Raw genomic sequence first — 17,858 nt, 5'->3', positions numbered from 1 at the left:
GGTTATTTCCTTAGTATGCAAATAAGAAGTCAATTTTAAAAGAATTATCTTCAACAAGAGATGCAGATAGTTTAGAAATTTTTGCCTACCACTACTGTTGCTCTTCATTAAAAAAAACCCCAAACCAATAGTAAAGAGAAAAAGAAAACTTCTGCCTAGACAAAAGAATCAAATCAGCCTAAGCAACATCCAACATGAAAAAAAGAATCCTAATGAAAAATTCCAATTTGTCCCTGCCCAAAACTCAGAGTCACTCCCCAAACCCAGATATTTGGCTTTGCCTGCTTCAAACCAAGCAAACCACCTGCCTTCCTGCAACTGTTTCCCCCTCCAGTCGGTAAGAAATGGTTTTAAATGTCGTATTCTCGTTGGAACTCTTTCCACATATTTATATATATGGACATCTCATGTATGTTCTCTCACAGGAGGATGGGTTCATGCAACCTAGAACAGCCTCTGTCACTTTAATGTTTATTCTCAGAATACTGCTATTTATGACACCGCTTGTGAGAGTTCTGTGATTCAGTTATCAGCAACTGAATTAATTTCCTTAAGGTCAGTTGTCTTGTGTAGATATTAGGGTTTGAATAATATTTAAAGGGAACTGACAGAGAATTTTCAGCATTTTTGGTTTTGTACATCCTCAGAATTCAGCACTATAATTTTTTTTGTTTTAATCTCCTTGAGACTAACTGGTAATCAATGGGAGCCAAATTCCAGTACAGAATTTTTGCTTTCCTATCAATTAGTGTCTCAGTAGTTTTACAGTGGAGGGTAACAAATGTTTACTAACACTTTTTGTAGTTTGTTAATTCCTGCTGTCCTTTCTCAAAAAACACTGTCCAGAACTTAAGACAGATTTGTAAATGTATTTTTATTATGTTGTAACAATCAAAATATATATGTACTACTGATTTTCCCCCCCAAATATTAAATGAAAACATACTCCATTTTTTTCCCACCTTGTGTTCTTGAATGCTTTGGAATCTGTGAGGACCTCGACATAAAGAAACTGAAGCAAATGCACAATTAGAGACTGAGAGGTGTTATAGTGCTGCACTTACATTGCAAATGAAGTCAGATGTCTCCGTTTAATCAAATAGAGCCTCAACAGTCTCTGTTTTATATTAGAAACAATAAACAAATATACACAGGAAGTATCACCAACAGGAAATCAGTTATTTAAATACAACTGTATCCAACATAGCAGCTAAACACTGGACAATGTTTGAGGTCATCAGCACATCCACATGCTCTTCTAAATGACGTTTAGGGTCCTGAAATACAAAGGATGCCATGAGAGGAATGACTGAAACACATCTCTGAAAGATTTAATTTACTTCAAGTCTGTTTAAGATGTCTGTGAGTTAATGAACATAGGCCAGTAATGCTACTAAATTTCCATGAACAAAATTTTATTAATTCATACTAACAGTTAAGTTGAGGATAGGCTTAGGAGGTAAATTTCTATCCAGCATATCAAGAGTAACCGTGGCAGCTGTGAGTTAGTTTTAAGGACAACACACAACATGTGAATTTTACTATACATCTCACTCAGGCCAATATTTTAATCTTAGTTCTGGTACATTGCAATTTGTTTTCATATCTTTGCAAATGTGTGTTCTAATCCTGTGAAGATTCAGGCATCATCTAACACAGTCTTTGAATAGTTGTGTTGACTGCAAGAAAATTAGTGTATCTATACCCACAGAAACATGAAACATGAACAATGCCCTGTCAAGTGCTCTTAGGAATTGAATGTTAAGCCTGAGCAGTTTTCTGAAAATACATATTTTTACACACTATTACTCAACTGATGTAGGCATTTGTGGGCATCTGCATGCAACAATAAGATTATTTCTGGTTGAAAATCATACCCATGCAGTTCTTCAGTTTCACCACTGATATGAAATAATTAATCTCCAAATACTGCAAAAATATCAGGCATACCTCAAAAAGATGTCTAAACTTTATTATAGTGTTACTGTAGTAATTCTTGTGTGTAAAGAAATTAAAATATGGAAGACAATCATGCATGGGAATTGTAACTTCTTTAAAGATGGAATTATGTCAAAATGTAATGAACCCATCTAAATTTATACAGAAGAGTGCCACTGAACCTGTGTATGCTGCCCTTTTAAAATAACTCCTTTTCAAAGATCAGATAGTTCTCTAATATTCTTTTGGTTCCTAACAAATTATACACCTAATAACATAATATCCCTATACTGTGAGTGGCTGCTTTTTTACAAAGCTTTTCATCTAAGCTGCGTAGAAAACCCCACTTGAAAATTACTTCATTAAACCAATTTTAAATTTAAAGGAAACTTAAACATTTTATCAGGAAAAGAATTCTTTTCTTTTTGAAGAACCGTATCAAAATAGAGTTTTTTTTCACGTATGCGTAACAACTAGTGAGGCTCAAGTTCTGTTTGAGATGACATCATAACCCTTAAAATACAACCCTTCTTACATATTTTATATGTATATATTTATGTATGTGTAGGTGTGCATAAACTCCATTGTTCTGAATGCTACAGAAATACATGAGTGACTGAACAATAGTGCAGATGTGTTATGACATTGCTGCTAGAAGCTGACACATAAGAGCAATCCAGAATCTTTTAAATTCTTCTACTGCTACTAGCAATACAATAAGTACTGGTTCTTTAAGGACACACTAGATATTTTAAAAGCTATTTCTTGTTTTCATTGCCCTTCTTGAACACAAGCTCTTACAAATTTCCTTTGCTCTCTCCTTGCTCACAAGAGCACATTTCCTTTACCTTTATGTTGAAATCAAATGTAGGAATAGTTTTTTGTTGAGTCTTTAAAAAGACATTATATCCTAACATTGCAAAGGGATGGAATTAATTGAGTGGATGTGTTTGGTTTCAGCTGTGGTACTAAACAGTTTTCCTCAAACACCAATACAAAGGAACTCAGCCTACCTGCCAAGTGTGCCTGAGAGCTAAGCACTGACAGTGTGTTCATGAACTGAAGACAGGGGTGAGCTGGCTCTTTACATGATAATGTACAAACACACCACCCTCACCCCTGTTTCCATGCTCACCATCTTTTAAGTGTCTCCACAGTTTGGGTCTCCCTGACACAGACTTGGATATCTTTATGTCTCTTAGAAGAAGTTAAAACAAATGAAGATGGAAAAGGGAAAACTACTAAATTTGGACACTGTTCCTCAGCATATAATAAAAACACATATAGAACACAGCTTGCAGATATTCTGCCAATTACCTACAGTCAATGGCCCTGTTCCTTGCATGACCCCCAACAAAAACAAATTTATTATTTGAAGCATTGAGAATATCATGCATGTAGAACTAAAACCACCTCAGCACATGTAAAGAATTAGTATTTAGAATGAACGATGCATATCATTCCACCTCACTCTAATTCATCACACCTCACCTGCTTGCCAACATTTTTTATTGCCAGCTGTTCAGGTGTCATCTTATCTTCTTCTTCAACAGCCTGTGAAAGAAACACAGAAAAGGTCAGTGTTTCAGATTTCATTTACTTTTCCCCCAAGCCACAGATTCTCAAAATACAATTCTGTTCCTTAAAAAAAAAAAAAAAAGAAAAAGGAAAAAAATATCAAACAGCAACACATTTCAGAAAGTCAAAAGGAAAGGTACTTCAGGTTTTCAGCAGACGTGGTTTTAATTACTGAGTGTTAGTGCAAAAGATCAAGGCAAATACTTATGAATGGTTTTATTGTCACATATTTACCAAAACGTTAGTAAGCAAAAATCTTAAATGAGCAGTATCAATAGTTAAAGATAGTTGAAAACAGTTAAAATAATAAAAACAGAACCTAACCCAGCATTTCTATATGGTTTCAACTACTGGAGATTTGATCTCAATTTTTGTACTGTTTAAAGTAATTTATTTGAATATATTTTGATACTGTTATGTTGCCTTCAAATACAGTGTCTTCATAAAGTTCATCCACTAACTTAACTAGTGAATGTAATACTGAATTTTGGTTGTAAGAACTTGTAAGGAGTTAAAAAAATAACACTTGCTAAGAAATACTGACATGATTACTACTAATTGAATGCTTGTTGAGATCTGGTATTTGTGAGAAATATTTCTAAGTGTGTCAGTATTAAAACAGTACAAGCAGCTGTGATTCCTCTTACTTACAACACCAATAACAAATTTATTATATAAACAGAACATTGAGTTGGGCTCTGGAATGCATTCTAAATACTTACAGCCTATCTACTAGACTGATACAGATTAATAACCTTTACTCTGCCACAGTGATCAAACAGTCCTTGACTGAAGGATTGAAAAATTTGACTAACTGCTCATTTTGATCTACAGAAATCTTATATTCTTGTCACTAAGTAAAACCACAAAATCACTATGATTACTCACATTTCAAAGCAAAGCATGTAACTAAACACTTTGACAAAAGTTTAGGGCAAAATTCTGGCGGCAGTGCCAGAGGAGCTAATCTGGCAACTTCCCACAGAAACCACACCCAGCTGATTAGTACGAACTACAGTCATTCTGAACAAAGCTTGTGACAATCAATTCCTTCTGAAATTAGGTAACTAATTTCTTCACTTCATAAACACAGCTACACTTATACTATCATTATGGGATATGAATACCTTGTTATAATTCTTAGCTAATTCTAACATCTCCTTCACTACTGTTTCATTGAGTTTGCAATGTTCACTGTAGTCCTGAAGTGTCAAACCTTCCATCCAACTCTTCTTATGCAAATTTAGCAGCATCTGCAAGACAAAACCTCTTTAGAGCATTCACCACAAAATCCTTTCAGAATACTATGAAGATCTCTTTGACAGGCAAACCATTTATTGTAAGAAGAATATAAAAAAAAATAGATCTTACAATGTCAGTGTTTAAATAGAGGAAATACAATAGTAAACTACTCTACTAGAGTAAAAGATAGATTTGCATACTTTTTAAAGATTGAACTTCTTGAATCCTAAATATGAAAGTGAGGCATGAAAACATGGGTCACATTTACTTTGACAGGAATATGTAGATTCGTTTTCTGTCATTTGTTACTTTTGCTGCAGGTTAAAAATGCACAATGGCCTTGTAGCAGGGCTAAGAGAAAATGGAATACTTTAGCTGCCATATAGTTTAATAGTTGAAGCTTTTGGCCTCTGACGAAGTTGAAAAATATTTCAACGCTTGGATTAAATTCATAAAGTAGTTACACAAGCTTCAATGATTATCTGATCTGTATGCAAGCAACTGACAGTTATGATAAAACAGACTTTGAAAGTGACCAAAGCATGACTTGTGTGTCTTTGCCTCATACAGAATAAGTGAGCATAAAAACATAGGATAAAACGTGCAGAGATTTGATGGTGATAAATGCAGGCACTATTACATATATTTGAAAGGTTTTACTTGACACTTTCATGTCATCTTGAAAGAGCAAAGGAACAGCTACAATAGCAATTTCTTTCTTTTCATGAATAAAGGAAGTGTATTTTGTGGACCTCCTGCACACTTGATGACTATAGGGAGGACCCTTTCAGCAGAGAGTTTCAGCTTGCCTTCCATTTGTGAACATTTACTAGCATTTCTGAGAACTGGTAATCCCTGTAATTGCAATCACCTGAATAAAAGTACCTGTTTCATCCTATGTAGAGCTTCCAAAACAACCTGGCGTTGGAACATGTGAACTGAGTAGAAAGTTTGTGTCATAATTTGTGTTAGCAAGATCTTAGCTGCTGACAGAAGGAGTCGTAGGCAAACTGCATATGGACAGTTTAGCTAGGCTATCTTGATTTTAAAATTAAGGTTTGGTGTGATAAGCTCCTAATCTAATACATGAAGCATGTACTCTTCTTACTACAGATGGAGATAACAGATCACCACCACCATGAGGGGGGTTGAGATATGTATGAAGCTGCCTCATGAAAGATGTGAGAGAGTTGTTACCTCACAGATTAAAGTCTCTCTAACTTGGTCAAGATTATTCTCCTACTTGCAAAGGTAATAACTCACTTATATAAAGCCATTGACAGAAATACACACTTGGAACTTCAGACAAGACTGGATTTGGCCAATTGTTGCATTTGACTGGAAACAATAACCCCTGGAAGCCTCATGAACGTTTCCTGAGAGAGCTGTTACTCTTTTCAGTAGCAGTGAGGTCTTGGAAGTCTGATACTGCACTAAAAATGGTTGTGCATTTCACACATTTCTTCCAACTCCTTAATTTGCACATATATTCCTCCGCTATTTGAAACGGGGTCTTTTTGTTATTACTTGCTACTCAGAAAGTCTGAATTCTGTGAGAAACTGTTCTGACCATTTAATGATAAGCTTTGAGATTAATTTATAACCCTAAAAAGGCCATGAAAATGCACAGACATATCAGAGAACATACACAGAGGATAAAATCTGACTTTTCAAGAATTAACTTCTGTAGATGATGCATAAGCCTTTTTTTCTTCCTTTTTGTTTTCCTGGTTGAGACTCAAGCCACATTTTTTGCATGTAACCTGAAGAAGTTTGATGCAAAAGCAGCAAAAAACATTTGTTGTCAGTAACTCCATAATGTTTCTTCTGTAAATGCAGGACATCACTACTTCCTGACACTCAGTGATGTCTTGGGGAGTTGCAATCATACCAACTGGAAGTACCTTCTGTCAAAGGGATTACAGCAAATAAAATCCCAACATCTCTTGGTTATACATTCCATTTTAGAAAACACAGTTAAAAATTCTCCTAGCTTCAGGAATTCCAGCCTGTGAAAACTGAAGGCAGCTAGTATGTCTTTCAGCTTCATCAATGAAAACTTGAAACTTTTACAAACTTAGCTACAGAGAACAGCATGAAAACTTTCCATGAGGCGGACAAAAATGTTGTCAAACTATTCATATGGTCATTGGAATGTGGTTTTGGACGGTTTTATAACAATGACTGTTCATTCAAGTGCTTTCTGGAAGAGAAGCCACCTATCCCAGGAGAATTACAACAATTACTGAAAGTAATGGCCATTGAAATCAGAATATTGCCACAAAATTTTGTATAATGCTTGTGGTACTCTGAATTAAAGCTGAAACAATTACCTTCTGTTCTAGTTCATTCTTTCTGTAGTTGATGGTGATGGAATAGTAATGCCTGTTTAGTCCATGGATTAGTGCCTGCAAAATTTAGGGGAAAAACTGAATTAAAATCACCCATCACTGAAAAGAACAAATATCAGAAGGAGAAAGCTTATCTCAATATAAACATCTTTAAACACCACTCAAATAAAGGGAAGAAACACCAAGAAAAAAAAAAGAGATTACAAAGAGATATGAAGTAACTATACCTGGTTCTATTTCTCTTTTTGTGTTCATTAACTGACTGTTATGTTTTCTATTTCTAAACCACAATTTTTTTTTCACACAGTAGCAACTATAATAAGAAAAAATGGTAACTGCCTTCAAACATTTGACTGATACATATGCACAAACATATTTATCTCAAATCCTTCCTCTCTCAATAAATTTGGTTATCATTCCTATTAAAATATTCTGTTACAAACAAAAGACTATTTGCTATCTATTTATTTATAATCACTGTCAACATTCCTGAGTTCATTCTCCAGGGTACAACATGAAGAGGGAATAACTGAAGCAAGCAAAAACCTCAGTTAGACAATGTGTATCAAACTAACCTTGGATATTGAAACTAATTTTATTTTTTAACTGTAAATGAAGGAAAAAACCCCCACCTTTTCCACTACAAGTATGCCCTCTGCAAATACAATCTGATCAACTGAGATTAGTTTTAGTGATAGCTGTATGCATGTATTTCTGTTTTGCTCACTCGCATTAGATATTTCCTTTTACATTTACGACTTAAGGGTGAATTGTATGAATATTTGGGGAGGTAAAATTCTATGATCAATCCTCATCACAACTAATAGAGTCTATTTTCAAATAGAATTTCACATATGAAGCTTACATTTATAAACAAGATAGAATAAATCATAGATAAAGTACGCTGAATTAGTGATAAATCTCTTTCAAGCATTCCATCTATTTAAGTTTAAATATATATTTAGAGCTATACAAAATGAACATGTATTTGCATCCTATGCAACTTAATATTTCAGCATTACAAAATTATCTGTATGAAAGCTGAATGTTTTCATACATACATTTTAAACAGATTTCTATTGCAACCACATATACAAGGATAAAAAACTACTTGAAAAGTTACGAGAATTAGCACTTACATAAAACCATTACTTGTGCAACATATTTTAATTAAGCTTGTAAAATACAGGTTTTATTATCAATAACAGAATTTATAGTTTAAACTATTAACAGTAAGTAATTTCCACTGCCATTTTCTTATCCCATTCAAAATGACTGCATATGAGGTTTTGGTGTTTGTGTATAAACTCATGTGTAGATATTTAGGAAATTTTCTCAAGTTCTTAAACTTTGACAAACAGGTTTGCCTTCTCCCACTATCCTCTCTCTTTCCTCCCCTCTTCCAGAAACTACCCTTCAAAAGAGTGGGCAAATGTAAAAGGTAAACAACTGTTAAAAAGGCTGTTATAAGGGAACTCAAGGAAAAAACACACACACAAAAAGGGAGTGAAGCCAAAGCATGTACTACTCTATTATTCTTCTTCCTGAAATTTTAAGTAATGTCTTGTAATTCCTGCTTCTAGTCCAGCTGAAATCAGTATTTAGTTTGCTTCTGTCCTCAACTGGGTCAGAATTTTATTTAAGGCTTAAAATAAAAGTAATACAACACTGCAAGAGCTCTTGCAGCTTTAGGAACAGAGTACCATTTAAAATAATGATTTTTATCATAACAGTGACATTTGCAACAGCTCACTGCCAGCTTGCAAAAAATCAACACAAACAAAAACTATCCATTTCAATAACAGAAACCCAAAATCGCATGGCCAAAATATGCCACGCTGTAGTGACAGTGATCTTAAAATAATGAAGCTGAACAATACTGCAGGGGTTTCCAAGGGAAAGCATTACACATGGTCTAGAAAAGCTCAGTTAGAAAAGCCCTGAAACATGGAAGCATGGGCTTGCCTACATCCAATCAAGAGTATTAGCTGCTTATTTCATGCTCATTATTGTTCGCAGTTTTGACCAATTCAAAATTCAAAAGTAAACACAGCCTCCTGAAGCAGACACTCTTTAATTTTAAGATGCCTTTTTGCTAGCATTTTTAGAGTTTCAGTGTAGTAGTAACAAAAAATAAACTTATCTTTCGCCAGATAAGGGGATGGTGGTCTAGGACCTCTCAAAGGATGGCTCTCTCAGAGCACAAATTCAGCCATTATTTCAGGTCTGCTCTGACTAGTGGATGGTCTTTTTCTTGGATGTTTACCTAGCAAGATATTACTTCTATTGTTCCAGTAATGGAAACACAAGCAGGAACTGGGCTTCATGGTTTCAAGGACATATGCCTTTAGAATACACAGTAAGGGAGAAAAGTTTTTTAAAAGAAAAAACAGTGAGGCAGAAGAACGACAGGGATAAAAGCATTAATCACTCCAAAGGATACTTGCTTCAGGATAGAAGCTATTTCTCAAAATAAAGGCTTGCTTCAGTGAAGACCAAAACTTTTGTCTTTTTAGTGAAAGTCAACTTCAGAAATCAAACTCTGAATATTTAAGTTTCACAAATGTGTATTCAAAAGCAACATTACAGTAGAAGCCAATCAAGCATCCATTTTATGCATTGAATATCCTCCTCCACTATTTTTTCAGCAAATTACTGCATTACATAAAAATCAGGGATTAATTATTTAAGACACAAGGTTTAATCTAGATTACATAATAAGCAAGAACCTCTATAAACTTACAGTAAAAAGAAAAGAAAGAACTTTTTCCATAATTTATTTGTGAGTAGCTTAACTTGAAGAAAGATGAGGTGTTGATAAGCAGCAGTTTTTCAGCAGGACTGAAAACAGCACTCGTCTTGCATCACGTTATGTCATCTATTGTCACTTTAAAACGTTTGCATTTCCATAAATTTATACTTCAATCTTTGCTGTATGCATTAAATACATGCATTCACACTTAGCTAATTTAGGGCTCAATTTTAAACCCCTCACATACATATGTCCATTGATGAATCACATCAAGTATAAATGCATGTGGAAAAATGCAACAGAGAGAACAGTAAATAATTTGTAACCTGTTTTAAGTACCTGTCCAAAAATTTATAAATAAATCTTGCAATTTACAGGACTAGCAGCCCCAGGTTTACCTGGATAGATGGCTTGTTTAGGTGACCCAGATTTGAAGTTGTTTGTCGTGGTTCATGTCCTAAGACCATCATATTAGCATTGATCAATCTGAAGGCATCAATAACAACCTGTAAAAACAAGATGTCAAGTCAATTCTTTTTAGAAAATGCAACTAATAGAGCCAAGCAACAGTGGACAAGGCACAATCAACTCTCATCTGTTTTTGGCCTTTATCCAGAAAATCATTTAATTATAATATTAATAAAAAAGAACCTCCTGCTGGCTATGTGATCAGCACACTACACTGCCTTGTATTGTAAGGCGACACCAATTATTACCTTTTCCATGGAACTCTAAGTTTTATATACATTATATCACCATATAATATTGAATTTTATGTACACTTACTCTAAGCCTCAAAACTATGCATATGTTTGTCACCTAGATCTTATCCAATCAAAATGAATGACAGAGAGAGACTAAAACTGAAAGTGAGCACAAGCTAAGGGACCAAGTCTAAAGCCCAGTCCTGTCACATCAATTATACTACCACAATACTTGAAATGACAACAAAATTATAGCCAGCAAGGAACTTGCCCCATGTATTCCCTTCTAGTCAGATGCTTTTTGCTTCTTGTGACTACGAAAGGGTCTATAAACTGTCTGATGGATTAAAAAGTCCTTGTCAGTGTCATGCTCAGGAGTAAAAAATAGAGTAAAAGAAAACCAAGGTCATTTATGATTTAAAGGTACATGGTAGGCAGTATTCAGTGCTATTTTATTGCAAATAATGTAAACCCATCACTGATTCTTACTCTGTCTTGTGCTAAATTTGTCTATGAAAATTTTTGCAAAGGGAAATTCATGGTCCCACGCAATTAAACTCCCACCCCTGTCCAAAACCTATAGGAGCTGAGACAGACCTAAGAACCTACCAACAATACACTCAAACCCACTCTGACTGTGTGCTGACCAGCACAGGTTTGTAACTGCAAGAATAATTCTTGTTTAGGTTCAAGTCTTTTAACTGGACCAGAGCAGGTACAGCCTTGCATGTCCACTAAAACAGTACCAGGCAGACACTGCAAGCATCTTGTCTGCATATGTTTGGAGAGTTATTAACTTAAGTCTCCTTTTAATTGCTTTTCTATAATAATTTTTATTCTTTTCTTCTCTGTACTGTGAGTTGGACAACAGATGCATTTACATGGCTGGTTTGATATTTTGAGGAATTAGACTTGAACCTTGTTTATGCTGAACAAACAAGAAATCAACCACTGTCACTGAAAGTCTGCAGAGAAAGTGACAGTCTCCCATCTTGTTCCAGCATTTTCCTCTCCATTTACACAAATATTAATAACTAAATAATGTGTAGTTTTTAGGATTAGAAGAAAAAAACATTGAGGTCCTTACTGTGGAAATGAAATTAATTGGAAAGTATTTATAGCAAAAAAAAAAAATCATCAGGTATAAACAGAAAAAAACCACAAACATCACCAGTTGTGATTTACTTTTGAGACCCAAGTGAGACAGTGGTGTTGACTGAGTGCCACTCAGGACTATTGCTTGGTCTCTCAGCTGCTGGCCAGATCCACCTGCATATGCCATGTTTTCAAAGTGCTTGCAGAAATCCTTCCAAAAAAGATCTCCTTTATTAACAATGTTCAGTTGTGACCCAATTAAAGTGAGTTACCAGTGATTTTTTTTTTCTTGACAACAAAAAAACCCACAATTCACATTTAGAATGCAGCAGAAGTATGCCATCTGATACCAATGCTACAAAAAAAGGAATTACATTTAGAATAATTCTCAAAAATATCTAAAACAGTTACTATATATCTATACATTCCTTCTCATAACATAAGAAGTAACTGGGTTTTTTTCTCAATTTTTTTACAATTTTTCCCTATCTTAGAATTTTTCTCTATCTTGGAACACTTGTGACAAGCTTTTCTATGTATCTTTGTATTCCATTTTAACCAGATGCTCTAATTTATCAACATCTGGAAATGCCCAACCATAACAAACAGGCAGTATAAATTAAAAAGTCAAGCAAAGCAAGGCAAAAAAAAAAACCCAAAAAAAGCACACCAGCAGTTCTCCAGAGACCAGCTAGATAATGGAAAAAAACCTAAGCATGTAAGAATTTACCCTGAGGAGCAAGAAACATGAACTTGGCAGTATACTAGAATGACAAGGAGTTGCTTTGTAGCTTACTAACAGCCCCGCTTCTAGGCCTGAATTTAACTGAGAACTTCACTAGACAATACTGAGCTTATCCAGAAAGAATGGCATTGTCCTGCATAGATTTGTTCTAGGGCTTGAGCCATGCAAAATAAAAAAAAATTAATAAACATTTTTAAAAAGAAAATTCAACATTTTGGTTAGAGTTTTCAGATTAGTTAAATTTCACATTAAAATATGAGAACAAGTTCCTGAATTATTTCTGAATATTGCTCAAACATCTTAATTCTGACCAGAAGTAACTTTCATTATATTTTGGGTACAAGCAGCATGGGAATACACTGCACTCTCTATCTCTCCTCCTGAAGGAATGACATGCAAGCATTTCCTAAGTAGAAAAAATATAAATCTAAGAGAAAGCAATATGAAAAATTGAAATCACAAACACCAAATATTATGCTTTTAAAAAGGATAAAATTACAATTCCTACAATCTCAGAGGGGTACAAAAAGTAGATATGCAAATGCTATTTTTCATCTTAGTTGCACTCTGATGACCAATGGTAACCAAATAGTTTAACTACACTAAGATTAAAGGAATTTGCTGCTATCACTATAGCAACCATCTTAAAGAAACTAACATGCTCAGCAACCTGGAGGCTAAATTTAGACCTAATACACAATAAAAACATAAATATAACAATAAATTCACATATTCATTTCTATGAAATGTAGCTGCTTTTTTCATAGTGAGCATATATCAGTCCTGCCTTTAGAGGATTACATAAAAATAAATAGACTCATTAATGTCCAGTGCACTAATGAGCAATGGGTGAAGTAGGTGTTAATTATGCCACAGTAAGATCCAAGAAAAAAGCCCCAGTGAGCACTTGGAGGTGTGTACAAGTTGAAGTCTCCTCTCTATATTTGTGTATTTCGAAGTACAGAATGATGCAGACTGATGACAGAAACATGGTCACCCCCTATTCTATGATGGAATCTTTAGACACAATATTTTGAACCAAGAACTTCTAAGGATTAATTAAACCCAGCACAAACCACCACTCTGTTCCTTAGATTTTTGTTGTAAAAAGTCAGTATTTCCCAACTAAAAATTTTAAGCCTTCATTGTACTTATATTACCTACATAATACGATACAGCATGTACTCTTCTAGTAAAAATTTGTTTGCAAGCTTCACGCTAAATTCCTTTCCTAAAAAGACATTAAAAAGTTAACCAGAAGTCTGTGTTATTGGGATGTTTTCCAGGAATTTGAAGGTAATTTTTTTTAAAATGCACTTCCATAGTGCAACTCTTTCACCACTTTGACCATTTAATTTTTCCTTGTGTAAGTGTCTCCAGACTTTTCAGAGGTCATTTCAACAGCAGACAGCTTATAACAAAACCATTAGCAGTTTGGCTAGCTTAAGGAAACCTCTTACTTTCCTTTTTTGTTTATTATCACTGCATGAATCTGCAGCATATGAGAGTTTATAATTTCTCAGGCTTGTTAAATTCATGTTAAAGGTCTGTTTTCTTGTTGAATAAATTTTGTTCATATAATGCTGCCTATTTCATATACTGAGTCTTTAATAGCACCTTTGGTCTATGCGCAACTCACAGATCAAAACAGAGGACTAAAATAGGGGTTGATGATGCTATTTACATGTGTGATTCCTGCTGTCTTCTTGTTAGTAGCTTTAATATAATAGAAGACCTTGTCTGTTTTGTAATTAACACATCTTTACTGGAGAGATATTTGGAAGTGATTGCTGTGAATATACTGGTTAGTAAAATAAACACAATCACACACCACTTTCTGTTATCAGACAAATTTGTGAATTGTACACATTATACTCCAGATCAACAAACTGTGATATAACAGCCAAGTAGAAGACACATTTATATAACCCTTTATTTTTCTGAAAATATGTATTCAATCTGACCTTGCAAATATAATTAGCTTGTGGGATGTGTGGATTTCAGTACCATGGATGCTTTACTAATTGCAGTTCTTGGAAATAGATACTAAATATTTGGAAGCTGCCAATACAAAATAAAAAACTGCATCTTTTTGTACATCTGTCTTAGCTTCAAAATGCATAATAATCTAAAAAACAATAACTATGCAGCATTTTTTTAGCATTTGCCTGGGGTCAACAGCCCACACTACAGTCCATAGAAAGTATTTTTAGGAAGAAAATTTACAATTATGTTCTGTGTAAATCTCAGGACAGCTATAATTAATATGATTAAAATTTACTCACAATCTAAGATGAGCACTGGACACCTCAACTCCTAGCTACACAAAAATCTTGCCTCTTATAGTCTCCACACAGTTATTAAAAATAATGGTTAGATGAAAATTAAGGGTATTTAGTAGCCAGAAATTTTTTGCTTCTCCTGAAAGTATGAATGCTATCACTCTTTAGTTTCTTACTATCAGATACTGATAATACTTACTGAATATTATCAGTTACTCTAAAACAGTCGTCATAACTTTGTGGGGTATTTAAAAAAAAAGATTAATTCAAGACTACTTTACACACTTGATTCTTAAATCACTCCAATATCAAATATCCAAACAATGCTGAATGAAATAGCTTTGTTTTTTCAAGTCCCACTATATTTTAGTGATAAACTTCAGATAGGCGTAAGTCAGTCTTTATTGTTTAAATTAAAAAAAAAATCTAACATCAATATTTTTCCAGTGAAGAATCTATGGCATATGGTGACTATCTTTAAAAATGCATTGTATCCTTGGAATTCAAATAGTGATGTATTGTTTATGCCATATGTTTATGAACAAACATACCAGTGCTTAAAGACAACTGCAAAGGATAGAGTGTGGTTCTGCCAGGTGTGGAAAAAGAAGCAATGTCCCATCTAAAACCTCTTTTATCACCTGCAACTGACCTGTTATCAACTGCTTAGTTTGTTTCTAGATTCTTTAAAAATGAAATGGAACACGTGACCAGAGAAGTGCAGCTGAGGTTTATGACCATTTCGTTATTTATGCTGCCATGCACTGTTAGACAACTACAAGTGAAGAACATCTTCTGTCCCCTGCAAGCACACAACATAAAAAATTCAAAGAAATCGTACTTTTTATGCCATTTCCAATGAAAAGCACTAAGAACTGAAACTGACTCATGCCAAATGCATATCACTGAATTGCTGTGATTGTGAGTTTGAAGTTTGCAACATGGAAATTATTTATAAAATGTCAATTTTAGCTCTGGAAAACATATTCCTAGGAGTATGTGCATTTTCCTTCTCAATCCTTGGAGAATTATTTACTTGTGGTCAAATCTGCAGTACAACTTCAATATCCATACTGGAAGGGGAAGAGAACTACAGCATAATACATTTATCTTGACAAGTGAGGGCATGCATCCATAACTCCCATGTAGCTGAGCCACAAGTTTTAAAGCTATATGCTTTAATGAAGATAAATGGACTATTCTACATCTACCACAGCAAAAGGAAATTAAACATTTAATACTCTTCAATTAAGTCTTAGAACTTTCTGTTTTAGGGAAGGGCATGAACTCAAGTAACCTATGTAAATAGTTTAGTAGGTAAACATACATGACTTAATTAAATCATAAGTCCAAAGGACAAATTTTGGAACATTAGGATTGATACTAACAATTTCACCACTCCATTAAAAAAACAGCAGGCAAAATATGCACAATATGTTAATCTGGATATGCATAACCACTCCAGAAAATGTAAGAAAACAGTGGTGCACTGGCAGTAATGAAACTATGTCGTTTATGCCTAGGTTTACACAGCCTGAACTGAAAATGCCAAGTGGCCCATACTGTGATGCAGACACAATTCATCTCCCACAAATATGCTTCTCTGAGCAAAAGAACATCAATCTTTACTGAATCAGCAGTGATCAAACCCAGCACAAACATACAACTTCCTTACTCTCCAATCCAGGCTCCTTTTGAAACTTAGTTCTTGCCTAGATCAAATCATAAAGTTTCTGTCCAGTCAATGGCAAGAAACAGCAGGTTACTGTGAGAGTATCTAAATGTATTACACACTCTGCATAACGTCCAGAAAGGTACTCGTGATACATCAATCAAAATTACATACTGCAAAGTTATGTTATCCATTTTAGAATTTTTCCATTTACAATAGGAAAGTATTAGCAAATCCAGTTCTAACAATGGAAATTGTTCCAGGTATAAAAGATTCTGACAAAACTGTAGGCATCATGTTTAAAATACATTTTCCTCTACATGCAATCTGCATAATGATTCACCATAAATAGACACATCTCCAAAGCAGTGACAATACAGTCAATTCACTGTTTTGTTTAGTTGTTTTTAATTACTAATTTCAACTGTGTTACTTATTTTTAACTGTACACTGAAGACTGTTGAATTCATTTGTGTCTAGGGAAGACTAAGTCAAACTAAAGATCAAGACAAGTGCATGAAGTGGGGAGGAGTTAGGTATATTAAAAAAGTCCTGCTAGGTGGCTCCAATCCACTTACACTTCTCACAAACTTAATTCTTAATGGGCTATCTTAAATTTCAGGCACTACACTAGCGTCTCCACACATCTTGTTTCAAGGATTGCTCTTTTTCTGCCTTCTTAAAAAACAAAGCCTCTTTAAATCCTGTGGTTAATTCAAACAAAGAAAGGAAAAAGAGAAGTTCAAAGGAAAAATAACAGCACTTTGATAAAAGAGTGGAGTTTTAAAACCATGCAATATTTCAAAAAACTGGTGTAAAACATGCTCAGATGAAGAAAATCTTGTAGCTAGATGGTAATTCTAATATTCAGGAAATTAATTGTTAAATCTCTGTCTGCTATTGGTTTCAGTGTTTTAGACTAACAAGTAATTACTAAATTATGAAACCATTCACACACACATTTGTCTTGATAAACAGGGAAGATTTGCAGCACAAAAATGGAAGTCACCAATCTAAAACAGTGTAATACACAGGCAATTTAATCTAAACTGGAACATAAAAAGTAGCAAGAGACTAAAACTACTTGGAAATCACTATTTTTATGGTCAGCATGTAGCAAAATGACCATCTATTACTCTGAAGAGTAAAAAAATTGAAACCAGGCATTAACAGACCCGTAATGCTCATACACATCACTAATTATGCATGGGTTGTCACTTAGATTTACAAGTACCAATGGACAAAAAAGGGGAAAGAGGTTGCTAAAACAAGTCCTCCAGCTCTCCTCAGGGTTTTCATTGGTATAAGGAGGACAAAACAAGCATGTATCTTTCTCTGTCTCCAGCACGATAAGAGTAACTTTTTTCATACTTCAAAAATTACTAAAATAACACATTATAAAGTTCAGCACATTTTTACTCCTTTTTGAATAAAATACTTAAGATCTCATAAGCTGAACAAAATAAAGCAATTTTCAACTACCAATAAAAGGAAACTGC

The 17,858-nt window shown here is 34.3% G+C and overlaps 1 protein-coding gene across 2 annotated transcripts in view; it reads right to left on the bottom strand.

Moving 5' to 3' along the window:
- Positions 1 to 855: 855 nt before the first annotated feature.
- Positions 856 to 17,858, bottom strand: part of PSMD14 (proteasome 26S subunit, non-ATPase 14) — a 46,585-nt gene continuing 29,582 nt past the window's right edge. For both annotated transcript variants that reach the window (XM_084209103.1, XM_084209104.1), the window contains exons 9-13: positions 10,260 to 10,367; positions 7,092 to 7,166; positions 4,644 to 4,769; positions 3,430 to 3,492; positions 856 to 1,277 (exon numbers count right to left, since the gene is read on the bottom strand). In XM_084209103.1, the coding sequence (XP_084065229.1) occupies positions 1,179 to 1,277; positions 3,430 to 3,492; positions 4,644 to 4,769; positions 7,092 to 7,166; positions 10,260 to 10,367 (471 nt within the window). In that variant the 3' untranslated portion in view covers positions 856 to 1,178. The remainder of the gene's footprint in view (positions 1,278 to 3,429; positions 3,493 to 4,643; positions 4,770 to 7,091; positions 7,167 to 10,259; positions 10,368 to 17,858) is intronic.

The sequence above is a fragment of the Fringilla coelebs genome, assembly GCF_963513975.1.
Source record: "Fringilla coelebs genome assembly, chromosome: 7".
Lineage (NCBI taxonomy): Eukaryota > Metazoa > Chordata > Aves > Passeriformes > Fringillidae > Fringilla > Fringilla coelebs.
Note: the sequence above shows the minus strand (reverse complement) of the source record. Positions and strands in the feature narration are given on the sequence as shown.